Source organism: Scyliorhinus canicula, chromosome 7 (assembly GCF_902713615.1).
Source record: "Scyliorhinus canicula chromosome 7, sScyCan1.1, whole genome shotgun sequence".
Classification (NCBI taxonomy): domain Eukaryota; kingdom Metazoa; phylum Chordata; class Chondrichthyes; order Carcharhiniformes; family Scyliorhinidae; genus Scyliorhinus; species Scyliorhinus canicula.
The window spans coordinates 116,048,818-116,075,683 of NC_052152.1; the positions used below are offsets into that span (position 1 = coordinate 116,048,818).

The following is a 26,866-nucleotide window of genomic DNA, read 5'->3' on the forward strand; positions in this document are numbered from 1 at the left end:
CTCAATTTCCATCATCTCAATCACAGAGAAGGCCCATCTCTGGTCACTTTTATCTCTTCCAGCCATTTTCCCCTTCTACCTTCCTCATGTATCTGCCCTTGTAAGGAAAACACTGCCCCCAAGTTACCTACAATTGCCTGACCTTTGACCTTTAGTCACCACAGTATATCTGAAGTTTCTGATATCTTCAGTCATTTCCTCACTTTCACCTATGATGCACTTTTCCTTGGTTAAAACTGTTTTGGGCGCGATTCTCCCAGAGAGGGTGAAATCGTAAGGCTGCCGTCAAATCCGGGCGGGTTTGACGCCAGCCTCCCCCTCCCCGACCGGGAACCGATTCTGGTCCCCGGTCGGGGCTAGCATGCCGCCACCGTAAACTCTGGCATCGCGGGCTTAACGAATTTCGTTAAGCCCGCTTGCCAGAGTTTGCGCCGGCTGACGCGTCACATGACGTCAGCCGCGCATGCGCGGATTGGAAGACTCCAACCCGCGCATGCGCGGATGACGTCATCGCGCATTTGCGCGAAACCCGCGCATGCGCGGGCCGGGATGCCCCTCAGCCGCCCCGCGAAGTGATACAGCGGGGCAGCGGAAGGACAAAGAGTGCGCGGGTATCGGACCCGCTGCCCGCGATTGGTGCCCACCGATCGCGGGCCCATGGCACCCTTGGCACGGCCGTGGTACTGCCGTGCCAATCGGTGCCATGGTTTTAAAAATCGGCACTTTACGGCCGTTTTTACGAACGGCCAGACCAGGTGTGTTTGCCGTTCGTAAAAACAGCCGTAAAGGGCTTGGAACTCGGCCCATCGGCCAGCTGAGAATCGCTGCTGGCCGTAAAAAAAGGGCGGCGGCGATTCGTGTCGGGAGTCGGGCGCGGGGGGGGGGAAGAATAGCGGGAGGGCGTCAGACTAGCGTGGCCGTAAAATTTTACGAACCCCGCTATTCTCCGCACCGTCGTGAGTGCGGAGATTACCCTGGTCAGTGTTCTGGTATGACCACCATTATCTTTATTGCACAGTGCGGAGACTTGAACCCGAAAAATACATAAATGTATATAGGGCCCAGCTCTTCACCAAAACTGCCCACTATTCCAGGACCTCCAGCTTCCCTCCTGCAAACATTTTCATTTAGCCCCTCTCCCCCCCCCCCCCCAGTCCACCCTCACAAGTGCAATGATCTGATGGAATGTTTTGGGAGATTATCTGTTCAGCTGAATCTGTCACAACTCTGTCTTTTCCCTAATCCACTGAGCTAAACGACCTCTAAGATCCACCACCAGCCCCCCCCCCCCCCCCCACCCCCCCGCCCCCGGCACCCTTGCCCTCACCCTGAATTTTATGCACTTTCTTTCCATCGGACCACAGAATCTCTACAGTGTAGAAGGAAGTCAATCGGCCCATCGATTCTGCGCCGATCCCCTGAGAGAACACTGTGCCCAAGCTCACTCCCCCGCCCTATCCCTGTAATCCTGCCTAATCTTTGGACACTAAGGGGAAATTTTAGCATGGCCAATCCACCGAACCTGCACATCTTTGGACAGTGGGAGGAAACCGGAGCACCCGGAGGGGACCCACACAGACATGGGAAGAGCATGGAGACTCCACACAGACAGTCACTCAGGCCGGAACTGAACCCGGCTTTCTGGCGGTGTGAGGCAGCAGTGCTACACTACCTATCTTCAACCGCTCTTTGAGCTCACTTGCGCATGATCTCTTATTAACATGTTGCCACTAGGAGACATAAGATCATAAGAAATAAGAGCAGGAGTAGGTCACTTGGCCCCTTGAACCTGCTCAATAAGGTCACGGCTGATCAGATTTTGGGCTTTACTCCACTTTCCTGTTTGTCCTCAATAGCCTTTGACTCCCTTATTGATCAGAAATCTGCTGAACTCAGCCTTGAATATATTCAATGACCCAGCCTCCACTGCTCTCTGAGCAAGATAAGTCCACAGACTAGGGACCCACTGAGAGAACAAAAATCCTCCTCATCTCTGTCTTAAATGGGAGACCCCTTATTTTTAAACTGTGCCCCCTAGTTTCATCCTCTCCGCATCCACCCTGTCAAGCCCTCTCACAATCTTCTCTGTTTCAATAAGATTACCTCTCATTCTTCTAAACGCCAATGGGTACAGGCCCAGCCTGGCTGACCTTTCCTCATAAATCACCAAAAACCCAGTGTCATTTTCCACATGTTCACTGAGAATATTCAGCTCTCCCCCCAGCACCACCTCTCTCAAATCCTCCAAGATTTGTCTTGTCGGCTTGTTTTTCCAATATTTAGATCCCACCACAAACTCTGTTCCCTTTCCACTTACCAACTGCAACCTTCTCTCTGGCCACTGTCTGAGACTGATACTGATTGTCCAAAACCGGGCTATCTTATTCGGCCACAGCCTGAGCTTCCCACCTCATACCACCTCTGCTGTTAAGACAACCAATTCCCCCTCTGTAATATGGCTGACCCCTGCCCCTGCCTCAATACATTGGTTGCTGAAACCCTTACCCATTTCATTTTTTTTTCCAATTAAGGGGTAATTTAGCATGGGCCACTTCCTCCTTCACTTCTAGCATCCCACAAGAACTCTATATTTCTCCAAGCTGCCTTGGACATTTCCAAAAACTGTTATGTCTTCAACTGCCCATGTCCCAGGCTCTGCAATTTTCTTCTTAAATCTTTCTGCTTCTTTCTCCTCCTTAAAGACCTTAGAATCATAGAATCCCTACAGTGCATAAGGAGGCCATTTGGCCCATCCAATCTGCACTGACCCTCTGAAAGAGCACTCTACGTAGTCCCATTCCTCCACCCTTTCCTCAGAACCCCGCCTAACCTTTGGACATTAAGGGGAAAATGAATATGGCCAATCCACCAAACCTGCACATCTTTGGACTGTGGGAGGAAACTGAAGCACCCGGAGGAAACCCACACAGACACAGGGAGAAAGTGCAAACTCTACAGTCAGGCAGCACGGTAGCATTGTGGATAGCACAATTGCTTCACAGCTCCAAGGTCCCAGGGACAGTTCCGGCTTGGGTCACTGTCTGTGTGGAGTCTGCACATCCTCCCCGTGTGTGCATGGGTTTCCTCCGGGTGCTCCGGTTTCCTCCCACAGTCCAAAGATGTGCAGGTTAGGTGGATTGGCCATGCTAAATTGCCCTTAGTGTCCAAAATTGCCCTTAGTGTTGGGTGGGGTTACTGGGTTATGGGAATAGGGTGGAGGTGTTGACCTTGGGTAGGGTGCTCTTTCCAAGAGCCGGTGCAGACACGATGGGCCGAATGGCCTCCTTCTGCACTGTAAATTCTATGATAATCTATGATAAGGCTGGTATTGAACCCGGGTCCCTAGCGCAGTGCTACCCCTTCTCCATAACCTACCTAATTCAGAGTTTAGTCCCCGAATATCTTCTTTAACTCGGTGCCAATCTTTAATTATCCACCTGTGAAACACACTGGTACATTTTCCGCTGTTAAAGCTGCTATATAAATGAAAGATGGTGTGCAGAATATCGCCTGAATGTGCATCATAGTCACATCCTGGGGACTCACTTCAAATCCCAGATGCAAGAAACAAAGGCCAATCCATAGAAACATTTCATGGAATCTCTCCCACAGATTCAGATCTTAAACTGAGTTGCTTTTAATACAATATTTCTGTTAGACCCCCACCCTGCTCCCACCATAAAGCTCTTACCTGACATGTGACGGATGGTTTTCCTGCAGTAAGCCTCAGCCATACCAACAACCTTTAACATCCCCCTTCCCCATTCCACCATGGGCTTCCTCTGGACAGCATAGGATGCGAACAGAGCTGTGCACAGTGATCCCAGGAAACCTGCCATGAATAGAGACAAATGAGTGTGACAGGGGGGTGGAGGCAAATTCAGCAGCATCTCACCTAAGTGGACGCAAGTGAATATTCCCTCAAAAGAGAAAAACTATTCATTACGTCTTCACTGGAGTGATATCTCTAATTCTCTACAGCACACTTAGGGAAGACCTTGTGTACAGAATAGATTTAACAGGGTAGGACCAGGGATGATTTATGGGCAGCATAATAGCGCAGTGATTAGCACTGCTGCCTCATAGCGCCTGAGATCCAGGTTCAATTCCGGCATTGGGTGACTGTGTGGAGTTTGCACGTTCTCCCTCGTGGGTTTCCTCCAGGTGCTTTGGTTTCCTCCCACGGTCCAGAGATGTGCATGTTAGGTGGATTGGCTATGTGAAATTGCCCCTTAGTGTTGAAAGATGTGCAGGTTAGATAGGGTTATGGGCATAGAGCAGGGCCTGGCCCCATGTACGGTTCTCTTTCAGAGGGTCGGTGCAGACCAGATGGATCAGCTACCTCTTTCGGCACTGTAGTGATTCTATGATAGATTTCAATTGTGTGCAGAGATTAAAGCAGTCAAGAAGAGATTTAACAGAGGAGTTCAGAACGGTGAGAAGCTTTCAGAGAGTAGATGGGGAGCTGTTTCCAGGAACAGAAGGCTTTGTAACCAAGAAGACACAGCTTTAAAATAATTGGCAAAAGTACCAGATGAGAAATGAGAATTTGTTTTCCCTCAACTTGCTTAAATCAACTGACTAGTCACTGGGGACTTGCTCAAACCTTCGTGAGAGTTATTGGCTGTGGCACCAGCCCACATCACTGTCTATTTAATTCATGCTTTGCTTCTTTGTCACAATTTCAGCCTCTTTCATCTTTCATTCTCAGACATTTATAATTTCCCAGTCAGATGATTGATGGGCCCCAAGTAACATGTCAGATCATATGAACATAGAAACGAGTATTGGCCATTTAGCAACACCTGAGCCTGCTACATTATTTAATTATATTATGACTGAAGTACACAACTTCAGTCACCCACATTTGCTTCACATCCTTCGCTACTCTTAGCCAACAAAAAACTTATTGGTCGCCAATTGGCAACCCCAATTGTGCCAACATCAATAGCCTTTTGGGAAGAGATTCAGATAAGCTTTGGACATAAACTTTTTCACTCCTGAATGACCAATTTTCTGATTGTGTCCTCGTGCTCTGAATACCCCCAACAGAGGTCATTAGATGTTACAGCGGTACATCACAGAGAGAGGCCATTCAGCACATCAGGATCTCCATCAGCTCTTTCAAAGAGCAATCCATTTAGTTCCATTCCCGCATGCTTTCTAAATGTCCCTGCAATACTCTTTCTTCAAATATTTAACTAATTTGAATGCTATTCCTCAACCTGTGAGTTGGTCCACAATCACACTATCAAATTTTTTTGAACACTTTAAACATTTTTATTCGTTCACTCTTCAATTAATAGCAACAATTTGTAGTTATATAGTCCTTTTCCTGTGGTAAAATGTGCCCAGGCACTTCTCAACAGCGATTATCAAACAAGGGTTAGCACCGAGTCACATCAGGATGTATCAGGGCAGATGACCAAAAGCTTTGTCAAAGGCAGAGATTTTAAGGTGTGCCTTAAATCTAGGAACATAAGAAATAGGAGCAGGACTAGGCCATCCTACCCTTCAATCTCCTCCACTATTCAATAAGGTCATGGTTGATCTGATTGTGGTCTTAACTCCTCTTTCCTGCCTGTCCCCATAACCCTCAACTCCCTTTTAGGTTAAAAAATCTATATAACTCAGCCTTCAAAATGTTCGATGAATCAGCCTCCACTGTTTTCTGGAATGCAGATATTCAAAGATAACAACCGTCTGAGAGAAAATAGTCCTCTTTATCCCCCAGTTCCCCACAAAGGGATCCTCTCAGCATCTACTCTGCCAAGACCCCTCAGAATCACATATGTTTTGTCTCTCTTTCTTCAAAACTGCAATACATAGATACATAGAAGATAGAAGCAAGAGGAGGCTTTTTGGCTCTTCAAGCCTGCTCCACCATTTATCACGATCATGGCTGCTCATCCAACTCAATAGCTTAATCCTGCTTTCTCCCCATAACCTTTGACCACATTCGCCCCAAGTGCTATATCCAGCCACCTTTTGAATATATTCAATGTTTTAACATCAACTACTTCCTGTGGTAATGAATTCCACAGGCTCACCACTCTTTGGGTGAAGAAATGTCTCCTCATCTCTGTCCAAAATGGTTCACCCTGAATCCTCAGACTGTGACCCCTAGTTCTAGACCCACCCACTATCGGGAACATCTTTCCTGGATTTACCCTGTCTACCTGTTAGAATTTTATAAGTCTCTATGAAATCCCCCCTCATTCTTCTGAACTCCAGCGAGAACAATCCCAACCTAGTCAATCTCTCCTCATATGACAGTCCCGCCATCCCTGAAATCAGTCTGGTCAACATTCGCTGCACTCCCTCGAGAGCAAGAACATCCTTCCTCAGAAAAGGAGACCAAAACTGCACACAATATTCTAGGTGTGGCCTCACTAAGGCCCTACATAATTGCAACAACACAGCCCTGCTCCTGTACTCGAAACCTCTCGCAATGAAGGCCAACATACCATTAGCCTTCTTTACCGCCTGCTGCACCTGCATGCTTACCTTCAGCGAATGGTGCACAAGGGCATCCAGGTCCTGCTGCACACTCCCCACTCCCAATTTACAACCATTCAGGTAGTAATCTGCCTTTCTGCGTCCAAAGTGAATAACCTCACACTTATCCAAATTATACTGCATCTGCAATTGATTTGCCCACTCACCCAACCTGTGCAGATCATGCTGTAGGATCTCTGCATCCTCGTCACAGTTCAGCCTCCCACCCAACTTGGTATCATCTGTAAACTTTGTGATGTTATACTTTGTTCCCTCATCCAAATCATTAATCTATATTGTGAATAGCTGGAGTCCCAGCATTGATCCCTGTGGCACTTCACTAGTTACTGCCTACCAATTTGAAAAAGATCCATTAATTCCTGCTCTTTGTTTCCTCTCTGCCAAACTGGTTTCTATCTACCTCAATACACTTGCCCCAATCCCATGAGCTTTAATCTTGCGCAATAATCTCTTCTGTGGGACTTTGTCAAATGCCTTTTGACGGTCCAAATATATCACATCAACTGGCTCCCCTTTGTGTTAGTTACACCTTCAAAGAATTCCAACAGATTTGTCAAGCATGATTTCCCCTTCATGGATCCATGCTGACTCTGACTGATCCTGCCACTGCTTTCTAAATGTTCCGCTCGAAAGTCATTGATAATGGATTCAAGAATTTTCCCCACTACCTATGTTAGGCTTGCTGGTCTATAATTCCCTGCTTTCTCTCTACCTCTCTTTTTGAATGTTGGAATATCATTAGCAACCGTCCAATCTGCAGGGACTATTCCAGAGTCTACAGAATCCCTTGAAGATGACCACCACTGCGTCTACTATTCCCAGAGCCATCTCTTTAAGCTCTCTGGGATGCAGATTCTCAGGCCCTGGGGATTTATCCGCCTTCAATCCCATCAATTTTCCCAGCACCATTTCTGTACTAATGTTGATCTCCCCCTGTTCTTTCCTCTCACTAAACCTTTCATTCTCCAACATTTCTGGAATCTGATTTGTGTCCTCATTTGTGAAGACAGAACCAAAGTATATATTCAATTGCTCAGCCATTTCATTGTCCCTTATTAAACATTCCCCTGTTTCTGTCTATGTAGGGGGCCTATATTTGTCTTTACCAATCTCTTTCTTTTCACATATCTATATAAACTCTTAGTGTCAATCTTTATGTTCCCTGCAAGCTTACCTTTGTACTGTACTTTCCCCTTCTTAATCAGTGCCTTGGTCCTTCTTTGCTGAATTCTAAACTGCTCCCAAACCTCAGACTTATTATTTTTCTTGGCCAATCTGTATGCTTCTTCCTTGGATCAGGTACTGTTTCTAATTTCCTTTGTAAGCATGGATTGGCCCTCTTACCCATTTTTCTTTTGTGCTAGACAGGAATGAATAGTTGCTGTAGTTCCTCCATGAGTTACATGAATGTTTGCCATTGCCTATCCACTGTCATCCCTTTAAGTAACTCTCCCCAATCTATCAAGGCCAACTCACGCCTCATATCTTCATAGTTCCCTTTATTAAGATTCAGCACCCTAGTCTCTGAATTAACTACTTCACTGAGTACAGATAGGCCCAACACGTTCAACCATTCCTAAAAGATAACTCTTAAATCCCAAGAAACGAACCTAGTGAACCTTCTCTTTATTGCCTCCAGTAGAAGTATATTCCTCTTTAAATAAGGAGGCCAGAATTGTGCTCAAAGTGTGGTTTCACCAGTCCACTGTACAGTTGAAGGAAGATTTCTCTATTTTATACTCTATTCCCCCTTACAATGAAAGCTAAAATACCCATTTACCTTCCTAATTATTTGTTGTAACTGCATGCTAACCTCTTTTGATTCATGTTTGAGAACACCCAGATCCCTCTGTACTGCAGCATTCTGAGATCTCTTTCCGTTTATATAATATTTGATTTTCTATTCTTCTTGCCAAAATGGATAACCTTATGTTTTCCTACATTATGCTTCATCTACCAATTAATTTGCCCACTCGCTTAATCTATCTATATCCCTTTGTATCCTCCTCACAACTTGCTTTCCTACCTATCTTTGCATTGCTAGCAAATTTGGCTACCATATACTTGGTCCCTTCATTCAAGATAGTTCTATAGACTGTAGGTACTTGAGGCCACAGCACTAATCCCTACAGCACTCCACCATTTACAGTTTGCCAACGAGAAAACCATTCATCCTGAATCTCTATTCCTTGTTCATTAGCTAATCCTCTATCCATGTTAATACATCACCCCCAAGATGACTTCTTATCTTGTGTCATTACATGACATTTACCTCTTCCCCTTTATCAGCCCTCAAAGAACTCGAGTAAATTAATCAATCACAATTTCCCTTTCACATAATCAGATTGACTCTGTCTGATTGTATAATGTTTTTACAAATGTGCTGACACTACCTCCTCAGTAATGGATTCCAGCATTTTCCCAATGACAGATGTCACCTCTGGTGTCAGAATTCTGCTTGGAAACCACCCACAACTTTATAACCTTTATCCCCGATCCAACGAGTCATATTGAGAGCACTGGTGTGGTGTTTGTCTTTATTTGATACATGTACACTCTTGTTAAGTAGCAGCAAGAAACATACAAATGCCCCCAACTCCCCATCAAAGCTGATCTTGGATTCCCACCAAGCATGGACGAAGTCTAAACCACCTATTAAACATGAGAAGAATGAAAAAGCCACAGGAGTGCATGGGATCCCAGCAGAGATTTTCAAACATAGATGGGAAGAGATCGCCCATTACCTCCATCAGCTGTTCCTGAAAACCTGGGACAGAGAAGAAATTCCTACCGACTTCACGAATGCCATCATCACCACCATATTCAATAATGATAATAATCTTTATTGCCACAAGTAGGCTTACATTAATACTGCAATGAAATTACTGCGAAAAGCCCCTCGTCGCCACATTCCGGCACATGTTTGGGTACACAGAGGGAGAATTCAGAATGTCCAAATTACCTAACAAGCACGTCTTTGGGGGAGGAAACCGTGGCACCCGGAGGAAACCCACGCAGACACGGGGAGAACGTGCAGATTCCACACAGACAAGTGACCCAAGCCGGGAATCAAACCTGGGACCCTGGCGCTGTGAAGCAACAGTGGTACCCACTGTGCTACCGTGCCACCCATGAGAGAGAAAGCAGACTGCAGGAACTACCAAGGAATCACACTACTTTCCATTGCCGGGAAGATCAACGCCCAAATCATTTCTAGCCGTCTTCTCCCAGTCTTCCCAGGGTTAGGTGGATTGGCCATGCTAAATTGCCCGTAGTGTCCTAAAAAGTAAGGTTAAGGGGGGGGTTGTTGGGTTACGGGTATAGGGTGGATACTTGGGTTTGAGTAGGGTGATCATTGCTCGGCACAACATCGAGGGCCGAAGGGCCTGTTCTGTGCTGTACTGTTCTATGATACTGGGGCTCAAAGTATTAAATCACGAAGGCAATTTTGTATAAACCTGCCTTGTAATCCCGTGACTTCACTTGCCTTATTCCACTCTTAACTATCCAGTCATAACCAGAGGGTCACCACAATGGCTTCTCTTCTTGCTCCTGCTTTGTCATCTCTGGGGCGGGATTCTCCCCTACCCGGCGGATCGGGGGGTCCCGGCGGGATGGAGTGGCGTGAACCACTCCGGCGTTGGGCCGCCCCAAAGGAGGGGAATTCTCCGCACCTTTAGGGGCCAAGCCCCAACATTGAGGGGCTAGGCCCGTGTCGGAGTGGTTGGCGCCCCGCCGGCTGGCGGGAACGGCCTTTGGCACCACTGACGTCATACCGGCGGCTGCTGACGTCATACCGGCGCATGCGCATGGGAGGGGGTCACTTCCGCCTCCGCCATCGTGAAGACCATGGCGAAGGCAGAAGGAAAAGAGTGCCCCCACGGCACAGGCCCGCCCGCCAATCGGTGGGCCCCGATCGCAGGCCAGGCCACCGTGGGGGCACCCCCGGGGCCAGATCGCGCCCCCCCCCCCTCAGGACACCGGAGCCTGCCCGCGCCGCCTGGTCCCGCCGGTAAGGTAGGTGGTTTGATTCACGCCAGCAGGACCGGCATGACAGTGGCGGGACTTCGGCCTATCGCGGGCCGGAGAATCGCCGAGGGGGGTGGCCCGCCAACAGGCGCGGTGCGATTCCCGCCCCCGCCAAATCTCTGGTGCCGGAGACTTCGGGACACGGCGGGGGCAGAGAATCCCGCCCCTGGTGTCCCCCAAGGACCTATCCTTGGCCCCTTCCTATTTCTTATTTAAATGCTGCTCCTCCATGATATAATTTAAAGGCATGGTGTTAGTTTCCACATGAACACTGACGACAACCAGCTCTACCTCACCATTACCTCTCTCAATTCCTCCCCATTTCTAAATTGTCAGCGTAATCCAACCCCAAAAACTCTTTGAGACATTTTCACTCCTCCAATTCTGGGGATCTTCCAACCACACACCACCTCTAAACTTGGCTATTCCAATACCCCCCCCGGCCAACTTTCCATCAAACGCCCTAATGAAACTTGAGCGTATGTAAACTATGCTGTCTTACCCTAACTTGTTCCAGATCCCCTCTACCCATCGTCCACCCTTGAGATCTTTATACATCTTCAATTCTGGCATTTTGTGCATCAGCACTATTAATTTCTCTGCTATTAGCGGCCGTGCTTTCAGCTACCTTCGCCCGAAGCTCTGGAGTTCCATTAACACCCTCCAACCCTCTCCACCTCCCTCCCAAACCCTTTACGTTGCTTCTCAAAGCTTAACTCTTCGATGAAGCTTTTGGTTGTCGGCCCTGATATCTCTTTATGTAGCTTAGTGTTAAGTTTCAATTAATAAAACTCCTATCAATCACTTTGGATTATGGGCGCTATCATATCCAAGTTGTTGTTGCAATTACATGGAGTTGATGATTACCTGAAGGATGATTATCTGATTCACTATTGTCTTATAGAGGAGGATAGCTGTCACTCTTGCTTAGTCCGATCGAGTCATGACTGCAGGTCCACAGCAATGTGATTGACTCGTAACGGCCCATTAGCTAGTCACATGGTCATATCAAACTACAACAGGAAAATACACTGTCGATTTGGCTATACCACATTGGCTGCAGCGGTTTGAGAAGGCAGCTCACAAGAATTAGGGAAGAGCAGTAAATGTTGGCTTTGCCAGAGGGATTCCAGGGGAATCTCGTTATCGGGCCACCATCTTGAACGGGCAGCCTGATAGCTAAATCCTGTAGCCGGCACCCCCCCCCCCCCCCCCCCCCCCTCTCCACCCCTCCCAAGCACAAACCGGTCCTGACCCTCCCACCTCGCACCGCAAATCACCCCCTATCCCCCCTCTGCACCACAAATTGGCCCTGACACCCCTCCCCGCACCACAAATCTATCTTGAATACCCCAACCTGAGCCCTCCCCTCACTGCACGACAGTCCTCCATCCCCGAAGTACGGAGGTGACCCGATCCGCCCCTCCCGGGATCCCTATAATAGTGGCCCACCCAGGAACCCCTTTAATAGATAGACCCCCCCCCCCCCCCCCCAGAAACCATGGATTAGGGGGACCTCCCAGGGACACCTGTAATAGGGAATTGTGTAATGGGGCTCCTCACAGGAACACCCTGTCCATGGGAAATCCCTCCACACACTGACGACCCCCACCCACCCCCCCTCAGGAAAAAGGTCCGCTTCTGGAATCTAGAGCGCAGTCTAGACTAGGGCAGTAGGAAGCATTAAAGAACAAAGAACAAAGAAGAGTACAGCACAGGAACAGGCCCTTCGGCCCTCCAAGCCCGTGCCGAACATGTTGCCCGACTAAACTACAGTCTTCTACACTTCCTGGGTCCGTATCCCTCTATTCCCATCCTATTCATGTATTTGTCAAGATGCCCCTTAAATGTAACTAACGTCCCTGTTTCCACCACTTCCTCCGACCGCGAGTTCTAGGCACCCACTACCCTCTGTGTAAAAAACTTGTCTCGTACATCTCCTCTGAACCTTGCCCCTCACATCTTAAACCTATGCCCCCTAGTAATTTACCCCTCTACCCTGGGGAAAAGCCTCTTACTATCCACTCTGTCTATGCCCCTCCTAATTTTATAGACCTCTATCAGGTCACCCCTCAACCTCCGTCGTTCAGTGAGAACAAACCGAGTTTATTCAACCGCTCCTCATAGTTAATGCCCTCCATACCAGGCAACATCCTGGTAAATCTCTTCTGCATCCTCTCTAAAGCCTCCACATCCTTCTGGTAGTGTGGCAACCTGAATTAAACACTGGCCTAACTAAGGTTCTATACAGCTGCAACATGACTTGCCAATTCTTATACTCAATGCCCCGGCCAATGAAGGCAAGCATGCCGTATGCCTTCTTGACTCCCTTCTCCACCTGTGTTGCCCCTTTCAGTGACCTGTGGACCTGTACACCTAGATCTCTCTGACTTTCAATACTCTTGAGGGTTCTACCATTCACTGTACATTCCCTACCTGCATTAGACCTTCCAAAATGCATTACCTCACATTTGTCCAGATTAAACTCCATCTGCCTTCTCTGCGCCCAAGTCTCCAAGCGATCTAAATCCTGCTGTATCTTCTGACAGTCCTCATCGCTATCCGCAATTCCACCAACCTTTGTATCGTCTGCATACTTACTAATCAGACCAGTTACATTTTCCTCCAAATTATTTATATATAGCTGTAATACTTACCTTGCAGCTCCAAGTGTCCATTCCTCGAAGGAGAGCAGCTGTTCCTGTATTTAGTTCCCTCAGATCCACTATTTGAAAGTCATTCATACCTTTCCAGTAGTGGTCTATGATTGACAGCTCGTAAAAGCCATCTGCAGCTTTGATCTATTCCTATCCTTTCATGCTTCAGAGGCCTAAGTGGTGACCCCCCCCCCCCCCCCAATGTTTGGAAAGATTGACCACATTAAAGAGATGAAAGTGCAGTGAAATCACACACTTGAGTGATTGGAATGCATTTATTGCAACTTACATCTCTTTGATGTAAGTTTTTCACCCAAAGGGTTGTGAATCTATGGAATTCCTTGCCCAGTGAAGCAGTAGAGGCTCCTTCATTAAATGTTTTCAAGATAAAGATAGATAGTTTTTTGAAGAATAAAGGGATTAAGGGTTATGGTGTTCGGGCAGGAAAGTGGAGCTGAGTCCACAAAAGATCAGCCATGATCTCATTGAATGGTGGAGCAGGCTCGAGGGGCCGGATGGCCTACTCCTGCTCCTAGTTCTTATGTTCTTATCTGGTCAATGTTCACAAACATTGGGGTGTCACCACTGAGGCCACTGACACTTGAAAGGATATGTATGGATCAAAGCTGCAGAAGGCAAAAGATATGTTGGCTGTTATTAGAAGGGGGTTGGAGTTTAAAAATAAGGAAACTACAATTGCTATTGTTGTATTGGGTTTTGTTGAGACCACACTAGGAGTGCTCTGTACAATTTTGGTCTCTTTATCTAAGGAAGGATGTTCTTGCCTTAGGAGGCGTGCAATGGATCATTAGCTAGATTGGTTCCTGGGATCAAAGGGCTGTCAATTTAACAGGCTGAGCCTACAATCTCTGGAGTTTAGAAGAATGAGGGCTTAGTTGATACTGAGAAGCTGTTTCCCCAAGATGGTGTGCCGAGAAATATTAACCATACTCTTAGGAAAACGGCCTAGCCATTTCAGACTGAGATGAGGATAAATATTCAATGGAAAGGAAGATATTCAAGATTGCCAAAACTACTGAGGAATTAAACACCTCCCTCATAGCTTCAAGATATGGGAGAGAGCCATGGACCAGAGACTGAGAAAGATAGTGGAAATTCATGAAGGTCGGTTCAGAATAATTCCCAAATAGAAGCATCACCAATAATATTTCTTCTTTTAGACAAGTGTTAGAGAAATACCAGGAAGGCCAATGCAGCTCAATAATCATTGAGCTAGAGAAAACTTATTACTGGGCATCTAGGGAGGTAGTGTGAAGATATGTTAAAGTTCATGGAATCTCTAAGAAGTATGCACACGATTACAGGACATGTACAAGGACTCAAGTACCAGCCACAAGGAAACAAACAGTGTGGGGACAGCAGAATTTTCAAAGCCAAAGTTGGATTGCACCAAGGAGCCCCTTCCTCTTCCTCATTGTCATGGATGTTTTAACTAAAGCTAGTGAGACAGGAAGTGGCATGGTCAATGATGTTTGTAGATGGCATTGAGCTATGTGGTGGGGATGATACAAACATGACCAAGTATCTAGAGAAAAGCACTGGAAGACAGTGATAGGAAGATCAGACAACCAAAGTCCCAATTTCTGTACTGTATGTTTGAGCTGAGGGAAGAGGATCAGACTGAAGATGTAAAGATTCTGGATGAAGACTTGGAGAAAGTGAATAGGGTTAATGAGGGGAGAAGATGGAGGTATGGAAATGGAAATCAAACAATGAATTTTTCGCTCCATTTGGAGTCATTGAAAGAAGGGCGGTGAAGTGTTATGTGATGGAAACGCACTTCAGAAACTGAAACAAAGGGCAGAATTCTCTTTGGGCCAGAAAACCGGTCTGAATCCCACCAGTTTGTTCCAGCGTGATTCCCATCACAGTTCTCCCATCTTTAGTTCTTTTATAGCACCTTGGGTGAAACTCACCGTGAAAGTGTGTGGAACCTGAAGACAGAAAGCCCGGCCTCACAGAGATCAGGGTGCCCTTTTTAAAGGACACTCCAATCTCAAAGTGAGAGTACAGGTATCTCCTCCCCAAAGATCGTTCGCATCAGGCCCCTCCTAAAGGTTCTCCCTTCGGGTCTTGCCCCCTTCTAGCCTGCATCAAACCTTCCTCTAATTGCTGGCACAAATCCCTCTAATGGGATCACCAAATGCCCCTGCCCTTCATGCCTCACCACCTTTCAGGCCCACGCCCTCTTTCAAGCCCCATCCTTTGACAGTGCTCGTTGGCACCCTGGCAGTGCCAACCTCCAACTCTGTATAAGGATATGGACCAGACCCCGGGCGGAATTCTCCGCAACGCCCGACGCCGTCATGAAACCTGGAGTGTTTCACGACGGCGTTGGAGGCCGCTCCTTGCCCCCTATTCTCCCCCCCCCCCCCCCCCGAGGGCTAGGAGCGGCGTTCCGTAAATCTCGGCCGCCGGGCATTGATGCTGGCGTCAAGACGGCACGCCGAGAATGACGCGGCCGGCGGCGCCTAATGACATCAGCCACGCATGCGCAGGTTGGCTGGCTCCAACCCGCGCATGCACGGTTGCCGTCTTCCCCTCCGCTGCCCCGCAAGAAGTGGTGGCTTGATCTTGCTGGGCGGCGGAGGGGAAAGAGTGCGTCCCTTGGAGACGCCGGCCTGACAATCGGTGGGCACCGATCGCGGGCCAGTCTCCTCCCGAGCACGACCGTGGTGCTCGATCCCCTCTCCGCCCCCCACAGGCCCCAAACTTACCTTTTGCGCCATGTTCACGCCGGCAGCGACCAGGTGTGGTTGCCGCCGGCATGAACAGGTCGGGAATGGCAGGCCGCTCAGCCCGTCCGGGCCGGAGAATCGCAGGTCGCCGTGAAAAACGGCAACCTGCGATTCTCCGAGCGGCGTGTCGCAAAACGCATAACGCAAAACGCGACACGCCATTTTGGGGGGGTGGGAGAATCGCGGGGGTGCCAGAGCGGCCCTCCTGCAATTCTCCCACCCAGCGTGGGAGCGGAGAATCGCGCCCCCCAATTTTTGTCAGACACTGGGCCAGATCCCAATTTGTGTTTAAATTCCAGGCGGGAAACCCCAAACAATATTTCAATTTGTAAAACTGTGAGGAAAGGATATTTTACCCTAGGAGGGATGACTCTGACCAATATGTATCTTTCATGTTAAAACAAACTTTAATTTAAACACAAAATTAACCACATTATCATCAAAGAAATAGCTTTACCATTAACAGTTAAATAGTGCTCAAATAAAAAGAAAAATTTTAACTTATGCCATGAATATTCCAACCAACCAACCCCAATACAGTTCAAAATCCACTCATAAATAAAGTTTACAATGAAATGAAATGAAAATCAGAGTTACTTGCTGTTTTCTGTATAGACCTTTTGAGAGAGACCCTTTCAGGAACACTGAAAATCCTTCTGTCTTGTCAGACTCAAATCCTATGATAAAACTGCCAAAACTACAAACAGACCTGGCTCCTCCCATTAATTACATCATTTGTACCCCAATAAGATGTCACATGATCTGTTTAGATAGGACTAAACACCTTCCCTCAAATTATCTCCACGCCAGGGAATTGTCCAAATGTCAATAATATTCCATTAGCCATTTATAAGTAAACAAGGCAATGGTTAGAATTAATAATCACCTCACTTTTATCACACCTTAATTACAGCTTTAACAGACCAACTGCTTGTATGCATTTTAAACCTGGATTTTTAAAATAGCTTCACTGCCATAAATATAAAATAAAATACATAACAATTTCCTACATTCATCACCTGGTAGTGCCAACCTGGCACCCTGGCACTGCCAAACTCGCAGTGCAAGGTTGGCACTTCCAGGGTGCCAGGGCCCTGTCCCCAAATACCTGGGGCTCCAATGGCCTCCGAGCCCCTAAGTATGGGTTTCATGTCTGCTCTCCATTGGTGGAGATTAGTAGTGATTTCCGCCAGCCTCACGCGGCAACAAGGGGGGGGGAGGATCCCAGCAGCCAGGAGATTCTGGTTTGAGCGTATTTAAATGCCGATTTAAATATGCTTGCCTGGTTCACGTCCAGCGAGGGTGTGAACTAGATTGTGTACAGTGCCGCCGATCGGGAGCATTGCACTCTGTTCGGCACCCACGCAAACTCCATTTCGGGGCTCTCCCGCTATTATCCGGGAATAATGGGGTGTCCGCCAAAGAATCTACAAGTCAGTTGTGAGACTGCCCTGGTTATACAGTGCAAAAACTTGGGTAACATCAAAAAGAGAGGAACAACAATTGGATACTCATGAGATGTGGATGTTGAGATGGATGTGTGAAATAATACGAAAGGACAAATCAGGAACCAGCACATCAAGGGGCCAGTGAAGATCGAGCATCGAAAAAGTAGCTGAGAAGAGATTGAAATGATTGAGTTATCGGTTGTGGAGAGAGGGAGAAAATGTGGTGAGGTGAGTGATGTGGATGGGACTATCAGGAAGAAGAAGAGGAAATCTTGACCAGATGGGAAGCTGTGGTGGTGGGAGACTTAAACACAGCGGAACTGGAAGAGGAATGGGGGACTGGCAGGACTGGACTGACTGGATAACTATCATTGTGGTGACCAAAGTAAAATAGGAGAAGCCAAAAGGAGACTCAGGAGAAATGTCTTCACTTAAGGAGTTGTGAACCTTTAAACTTCTGTACCCCAGAGGGCTGTGAACATTGAGTACATTCAAAAGAGAGGGTGATGGACTTTTGGGGAATGAGGGAGTGGAGTGATTCATAGATGGGGGGTGTTCATGTCCAAGATCAATCATTATTTTATTGAATGGGAGAAGAAGTTTGAAGGGTTGAATGCTTTACTTCTGCTTTTGTTTCTAACGTTCTAAGACAGAGATGAAGGGGAAAAGAATCTTCTCTCAGAGGGTTGTGAGGCTTTGGAATTCTCTTCCTCAAAAGGTGTTTGAGCCAGAGTCTGCGGATATCTTTAGGGAAGAAGTAGATAGATGCTCGATAAGAAAGGGGGTGAAAGGTTGTTGAATTAGGCAGGAATATGAAGCTGAGGCTAAAATTAGAGCAGTCATGATCTTATTGCATGGCAGAGCAGGCTCAATAGGCCAAATGGCCAACTCCTGCTCCTAATTCATATGTTTGTATTACCTGTGGGATGATTACGAATGGGGTGATTACCTATGGGGGGGGGGTGATTAACTGTGGGGTGATTACCTGTTTGGGGGGGTAACTGTGGGATGATTACCTGTTGGGGGGGGGGGGGTAACTGTGGGATGATTACCTATGGGGGGGGGGTGATTAACTGTGGGGTGATTACCTGTTTGGGGGGGGGTAACTGTGGGATGATTACCTGTTGGGGGGGGGGGGGGGGTAACTGTGGGATGATTACCTATGGGGGGGGGTGATTAACTGTGGGGTGATTACCTGTTTGGGGGGGGGGGTAACTGTGGGATGATTACCTGCTGGGTGATTACCTGTGAGGGGGTGTGATTACCTGCAGGGTGTTTACCTGTGGGATGGTTGTGTGTCATTCGACCTGATTCAATGCTCACTTGCACAAGATTGTCTAGTTTCTCAGGTTGGCAGTATCTCATCCCGATGCACATGGCCTTTGTGGCTGCACCAAATCCCGACCCTTCAGAAAACAGAAATTGGGAGAGAAGAGAGTTCAGTTCTGTGGTCAAGCGTTGAGATGCTGCGGTTTGTCATTTTAGCATGCAGTGCCACGTGGGTACACGTACCTTTCACATTAAAAGGTGTGTGCCATCCCAGGATATAGTTATCAGGTTTGAGCTGAGTGCAGCCCTCAACAGTCGCTGGGTCTGGCCGTCTCTTATGGATTTTTTCAACAACATCAACATAAACCTTCACCATTTCGCGATAAAGATCCTCGAGGCACCAGAAATCTGAAAGTTCAGTTATGGACAAAGTTAATTCTTTTTTGAACTCTTAGAAATGTAGTTTCTTATTTCTCCACGGGCTCACCATCCCCATCTGCTCAGTCCTACAACCTTCTGAGACCTCTGTACTCCTCCAATTCTCCTCACATTTGCATCCCTAATTTAACACTCTTGCTGGTCATGTTTTCAGCTGTCTCGGCCTTAAACTCTGAAATTCCCTCCATAGATTCCTCCAAACACTCTACCTCACTTGTCCCTTGGTTCGCTTGCTAAAACCTAACACTTAGACCAAATATCTGGTCACCTGTCCCAATATCTCCTCATATGGTTCAATGTCAAATTTTGTCTGATAATCACTCCTTGGGACATCTTCCTACACTAGAGGTGTTACATGAATCCAAGTTACAGTTTGCCCTTATTTGGCCAAGCTAAAATAAAATTGATTAGAGAGGAGAGAATGGATAGATATTGAGAATCGAGAGGATTGCGCTAATAGGGGATGCGAGCAACAGTAATAATAATAATCATCACTTTTTTCACAAGTAGGCTTCAATGAAGTTACTGTGAAAAGCCCCTAGTTGGACCAGTGTTGGAGCCATTCAAAGGCACAATGGATGGAATGTTATAGCCCCTCCTGCCGGAGATCCCGCTGGAGTGAATGGACTTTTGTGGCTTTTCACGTTTTCTTGCTCGGTCCTGCGCCGTGATGGGGCAGTAAGATTCTGCCCCAGTGTAAAATAGAAATCAGCAGGGTGGGTAAATAAAAGCCGGCCCATAAACAGATACATTTTTCAAATAATGAGCATAACAAAGAAGGATGCTGTTTATTAACAAAAGGAAACAAAGAGATTGTTGACCAGTGACATACAGTTTGATTTCTGAAATGTGTGTGTGTGTGTGGATAATGGAACTATTCTTTGAGCTGAGGAGAAATTTCTTTACCCAGAAAGTGGTCGGCTTGCGGAATTCTCCTCCACAGAAAACAGTTGTGGCCACAACACTTTGGGCTGGATTCTCCTGCCTCACCCACCGCAGGAACGCCACGGGCGAGCCCCGTACAATGGAGAGCTCCATTGACCTCTGGTGGGATTTTCCGATCGCCGGGCGAATGCGGCCGGAGAATCCCGCCCTAGGTTTTCAAGAAGCAGTTCGATATAGCACTTGGAGCGAAGGGGATCAAAGGATATGGGGGGGAAGGTGGGATAATGCTATTAAGTTGGATGATCATAATGAATGGCAGAGCAGGCTGGAAGGGCCAAATGGCCTCCCCGTGCTCCTATTTTCTATGTTTCTATAGTGTTTGTGTGTGAGCCATACCTAGGCCCATAGTCCTCCTTGACAATGTGAATTGCTTCCCTGGTTAATTTTGGAGTATCCCCTCTTACTGACTTATCCCTAAATTTGCAGCATGTACCTTGGATTGGTTATTTCAGGGGCAGCCAGCTGGCAAGAATCTAAATATGAATATGAACAGGTCCTCCAGCCTCATGCTTAAAGAGTGATACACAAATGGAGTGTTTGACTCTGTTTATTTTCTGTTACATTAGTTTCCACGCTCATTACCATGGACTCTAATCTGCTACATGCTATTATGGGTGCCCGCAATCATATCTGAATAATGTGAATTATCAGTGGAACAGGATTCGGATGTCAAGCTAGTGAGTGAATGCAAATTCCTAGAATATCTCACATTCCATTTGAGTGTGAACGATCCGCAGCTCTTAGAAATAAGAGCTAGACAATGGGGGGCAGGGGGGAGGGATCTGTGTAAAGTACTTCCAAACACATTCAAAACTTAGGGATACTTTTTAGCCAATTTGATCATCAGTATTTTCCTTCAGTTCACCTTTGATCAAATAAACACTCAGTGTGAACAGCCAGGCATAAGAAATGGAGATAGCTTGAAGGGTTCTTTGATATAAACAGAGCACAGGGTGCTCCTCTGTGTCTTCAAGGCTGAGATTGATATACCTTTGGGCTCTGGGAAATCAAGGGATAAGGTGGAAGGGTGGAGTTGACGTCAAACTTCAGCATGATCTTATTGACTGGCGGAGGAGGTTCGAGGATCTTATGAGCTAGTTAATGCTGCACCCATTTCATGTGCTCTTGTGCTCAAAGGTGGCAAGTCAATGTTATTCTGGGGAGGGAGTTATTTTGGGGAGGCAGTGGTAGAGTGGTATTGTTGCTGGAATAGTAATTCAGAGACCTGGGTTCAAATCCCACCATGGCAGATGGTAGAATTTGAATTTAAAAAGTCTAATAATGACCATGAAACCATTGTTGTAAAAACCCATCAGGTTCACTATTGCCCTTCAGGGAAGGAAATCTGGGGGCCTTACTTGCCTGTCCCACAGGTGACTCTAGACCCACACAGTTGACTCTTAACCACCCTCTGAAATGGCTGCTCAGTTCAAGGGCAATTAGGGGTGGACAACAAATGCTGTCCTTGCCCACATCCCATAGAAGGATGAAGAAAAAAACATCTATCAGAAAACACTCGAAGATGCAAATAATATGGAAGGGGCGGAATAACATTTTAATCTATTTGTTCAAGGGATGTAAGAGTCGCTGGTGAGGCCAACATTTATTGCCATGCCCCAAATCCTCTTGAGAAGGTGGTGATGATTCACCTTCAGCTGCAGTCCATGTGATATTCTGTACTTATTGTATGTATGCTGTGGGAGTATTCTGGAGGTACTGTGTGTAGCATTGTGGATAGCACAATTGCTTCGCAGCTCCAGGGTCCCAGATTCGATTCCGGAGTCTGCACATCCTCCCCGTGTGTGCATGGGTTTCCTCCGGGTGCTCCGGTTTCCTCCCACAGTCCAAAGATGTGCAGGTTAGGTGGATTGGCCATGATAAATCGCCCTTAGTGTCCAAAATTGCCCTTCGTGTTGGGTGGGATTACTGGGTTATGGGGATAGGGTGGAGTTGTTGACCTTGGGTAGGGTGCTCTTTACAAGAGCCGGTGCAGACTCAATGGGCTGAATGGCCTCCTTCTGCACTGTAAATTCTATGATATCTATGATAATGTGGAAGCATTTTGCACACACTATACATAAATTATATATATTCAATATATATTCTACAAGTACTGGATGCATATTTTTGGATTAGTCTGCAGGTAGCATGTTTACACTGTATTGTATAAAGTCGAGATTGTGAGAATACTCTGGGAGTATTCTTCAGGCATTGCGTATATACTATGGGGTTGCTCTATAGGTACTCTCTGTACCTTATAGAAGCTAAGCACTCCCACAAGTCAGGTACCATGCTGACTCCAAACAGTGTGTTCCAGTATTACAGAACAGGACATTCATCACATTTGATATCGGGCGGGATTCTCCCTCCTGGGGACTAAGTCCCCAAGCCCGCCAGAAAACAGGTGAGAATCACTCCGGAAGTTTTCCTCGAACATCCGGGGTGATTCTCTGTTTTCCAGGGGGCTAGCAGAGCCCCAGCATGCGTCCCACAGCCAGCGCCGGCTCTAGGGTTGCTGGCGCCCCGGGCAAGCTGAACTTCGGCGCCCTTGGGGGAGGGGGGGGGGGGGGGGGGTGAGGCCAGGGGGGGCGGGGGTGAGGCCAGGGGGGGCGGGGCCGAGGGGCGGGGCCGAGGCCGAGGGGCGGGGGGGGGCGAGGCCGAGGAGGGGCGGGGGGGGCGAGGCCGAGGAGAGGCGGGGGGGGCGAGGCCGAGGAGGGGTGGGGGGGAGCGAGGCCGAGGAGGGGCGGGGCCGAGGAGGGGCGGACCCGAGGGGGGGGCGGACGCGGGGGGCGGACCCGAGGCCGGTGCGGGGGGGGCGGACCCGAAGGGGGGGCGGACCCGAGAGGGGGGCGGACACGCGGGGGGCGGACCCGAGGCCGGTGCGGGGGGGCGGACCCGAGGGGGGGCGGGGGGGGGGGACTGAGCGGGGGGGCGGACCGAGCCGGGGGGCCGCCCTGGGGGCGGGGGGCCACCGCGCATGCGCTGTTTGGCACCGGCCCAACTGCACATGCGCGGGACCCGAGTCTCTGGCGCCCCCGAGCACATGGCGCCCCGGGCGACTGCCCGAGTTGCCGGTGCCTTGAGCCGGCCCTGCCCAAAGCTCAGGCTGCCGGCGAGGCCCTGCTAGCCAGGCCGCATGGCTGTGCTTGCGCAGGGCGGCAGCAAGCGGGTCCGCAAATGCGCAGAGTGGCCCACCTCGGCATGGGCACCGCCGATATGGCAGAACCACACAGAGGCCCGCGCGGAGGAAGGTAGGTTCCTCCCAGATGGCGATGGCCCGCTGAGGCCCCCCCTCCCCACCGGAGTCAGATACCCCCCCACCAGGACTGCCACTACGGCCGTGGATCCCAGCTCCCGGTGGGTGGTACCATATATAAACCACGCTGGCGGGGTTGACTGCGGAGAATCCCCATAGGGGTCTGTTCCAACAGCCCCGACTGGCGGATCCGCGGAAGCGCCGTTGTACCAAAGTTCCGGCACGAACGGCTATTCTCCGCCCCCGCGCCAATCGCGGTTCCGGCCGAGAGGGTCGGAGAATCCTGCACATGATCTCCACCACATGGGGCGGGATTTTCCGATAATGGGGCAAAGTGTTGACGCCGCCGTAAATACCGGGGCGTTTTATGACGGCATCAACGGGCCCCATAGTCCACCGATTCAGCGGCCCACAAGGGGCCAGCACAAGCACCAAGAGAAGTGCCCAGGGGAACGGCCTGCAATCAGCGTCCGATACGCGGGACGGACACAGAGGACACGGACACACACAGGGGACAGACACACAGGGGGCGGACACACAGGGGACGGACACACAGGGGGCGGACACACAGGGGACGGACACACAGGGGGCGGACACACTGAGGCCGGACACACAGGGGACGGACACACAGGGGACGGACACACAGGGGGCGGACACACAGGGGGCGGACACACAGGGGACGGACACACGGGACAGATACACAGGGGGCGGACACACAGGGGGCGGACACACAGGGGACGGACACACGGGACAGACACACAGGGGGCGGACACACAGGGGGCGGACACACAGGGGACAGACACACAGGGGACGGACACACAGGGGGTGGACACACAGAGGACGGACACACAGGGGGCGGACACACGGGACGGACACACGGGGGGCGGACACACAGGGGACGGACACACAGGGGGCGGACACACAGGGGGCGGACACACAGGGGGCAGACACACAGTGGACGGACACACAGGGGGCGGACACACAGGGGGCGGACACACAGGGGACGGACACACAGGGGGCGGACACACAGAGGGCGGACACACTGGACGGACACACAGGGGACGGACACACAGGGGACGGACACACAGAGGATGGACACACAGGGGGCGGACACACAGAGGGCGGACACACTGGACGGACACACAGGGGACAGACACACAGGGGACAGACACACGGGCGGACACACAGGGGACAGACACACAGGGGACAGACACACAGGGGGCGGACACACAGGGGACGGACACACAGGGGACGGACACACAGGGGACAGACACACAGGGGACAGACACACGGGCGGACACACAGGGGACAGACACACAGGGGACAGACACACAGGGGGCGGACACACAGGGGACGGACACACAGGGGACAGACACACAGGGGACGGACACGCAGGGGACGGACACACAGGGGATGGACACACAGAGGACGGACACACAGGGGACAGACACACGGGACGGACACACGGGACGGACACACAGGGGACAGACACACGGGACGGACACACAGGGGGCGGACACACAGGGGACGGACACACAGGGGATGGACACACAGGGGACGGACACACAGGGGGCGGACACACGGGACGGACACACAGGGGGCGGACACACAGGGGACGGACACACAGGGGGCGGACACACAGGGGGCGGACACACGGGACGGACACACGGGACGGACACACAGGGGACGGACACACGGGACGGACACACGGGGCGGACACACAGGGGGCGGACACACGGGGGGCGGACACACAGGGCACGGACACACGGGACGGACACACAGGGGACGGACACACAGGGCACGGACACACGGGACGGACACACAGGGGACGGACACACAGGGGATGGACACACAGGGGGCGGACACACAGGGGGCGGACACACAGGGGGCGGACACACAGGGGATGGACACACAGGGGGCGGACACACAGGGGATGGACACACAGGGGGCGGACACACAGGGGGCGGACACACAGGGCACGGACACACGGGACGGACACACAGGGGACGGACACACAGGGGACGGACACACGGGTCGGACACACAGGGGACGGACACACAGGGGGCGGACACACAGGGGGCGGACACACAGGGGACGGACACACAGGGGGTGGACACACGGGGCGGACACACAGGGGATGGACACACAGGGGACGGACACACAGGGGGGAGACACACAGGGGACGGACACACGGGACGGACACACGGGACGGACACACAGGGGGCAGTCACACAGGGGACGGACACACGGGACGGACACACAGGGGGCAGACACACAGGGGACAGACACACAGGGGACGGACACACAGAGGACGTGATGTGTTAGGCAGGTTGGTTCGATGTGGACTGCACTCGATGCAGGGAAGCTAGAAACAGACGTCTAACACTGGAAAAGATGCAACATTGTTTTATTTAATGATAGAAGTGATAAACATATTCAGCTGTGGGTCGACACTATACTAAACTGACTGGAGACCTAGTAGTAGCCTGACCAGACTTACTAGCTACCGCATGGCGTTTGCACTGGCGAGCACGTGGACTCTGACTGTCTCAGTGGCTGGGCCCAGAGAGAGCGGGAAACCTCGTGCCCTCTGGCTTTATAGTGGTAGTGTCCTGTCTGGTGATTGGCTGCACTGTGCTGTGTGCTTACTGGTCATCCTGTGTGTCAATCACTTCCTGTCTGCACTCCATTATATACATAAGTGGATATTATGACATCTCCCCCCCTTTTTTTTTTAGATAAATAAATATATATGCATATGACTGACTATATACAACAGGTGTCTAAATTAACATATATACATAGGAAGGTGTCGATAGTGCAGATACATGGCCAACGAAACAATATTTACAGAGGTTAAATCGATGAAGTCACAAAATTTACAAAAGTTCAGTCTACAGATTCAGTCTTTGTGGTGGGCGACGGATTCTTGTCGATCGCCGCAGAGGTGGATCAGGAGCCGCCTGCACGTGGATAGGTGGGATCGCTGCCATCGCGGTGGTCGTGGGGACGGCAGGATTGCTGGTAGATCGGTGGCCTCGTGGCAGGGTACGTCCGGAGGAAGCATCGTAGGCGGCGGGGCACTTCGGTCAGGTAGCGGGCATGGAACTCTTCGCAGTGCCCGTCTGTAGCGCCATAGCAGGGAGCCATCAGCCATGCGGACAAGGAACGATCTTGGGGCCACTTGTTTGATCACAACAGCTGTGGCTGACCAGCCACCCTCAGGCAACTGGACACGAACATGATCAGTAGGAGCCAGCTCGGGTAGATCCGTGGCATGAGCATCGTATGTGGCTTTCTGTTGGGCCCGTGACTGCTGCATTTTCTGTACGACCGTGAGGTGGTCAAGGTCTGGAACATGGATGGCTGGAACTGTGGTCCTCAGAGTGCGATTCATGAGCATCTGCGCTGGAGACAACCCAGTGGGCAGCGGGGTTGCTCTGTATGCCAGCATCGCCAGGTTGAAGTCGGAGCCTGAGTCTGCAGCTTTGCACAGTAACCGCTTTATAATATGGACCCCTTTCTCAGCCTTCCCGTTTGACTGTG

The 26,866-nt window shown here is 49.8% G+C and overlaps 1 protein-coding gene across 2 annotated transcripts in view; it reads right to left on the bottom strand.

Annotated features, from left to right (window-relative positions):
• Positions 1–26,866, bottom strand: part of adprhl1 (ADP-ribosylhydrolase like 1) — a 45,176-nt gene that overhangs the window by 7,583 nt on the left and 10,727 nt on the right. The window contains exons 2-4 of one of the 2 annotated variants that reach the window (XM_038802745.1): positions 18,925–19,089; positions 18,678–18,818; positions 3,692–3,832 (exon numbers count right to left, since the gene is read on the bottom strand). In XM_038802745.1, coding sequence (XP_038658673.1) covers positions 3,692–3,832; positions 18,678–18,818; positions 18,925–19,089 — 447 coding nt within the window. The remainder of the gene's footprint in view (positions 1–3,691; positions 3,833–18,677; positions 18,819–18,924; positions 19,090–26,866) is intronic. The other variant, XM_038802746.1, reaches the window with a different exon arrangement.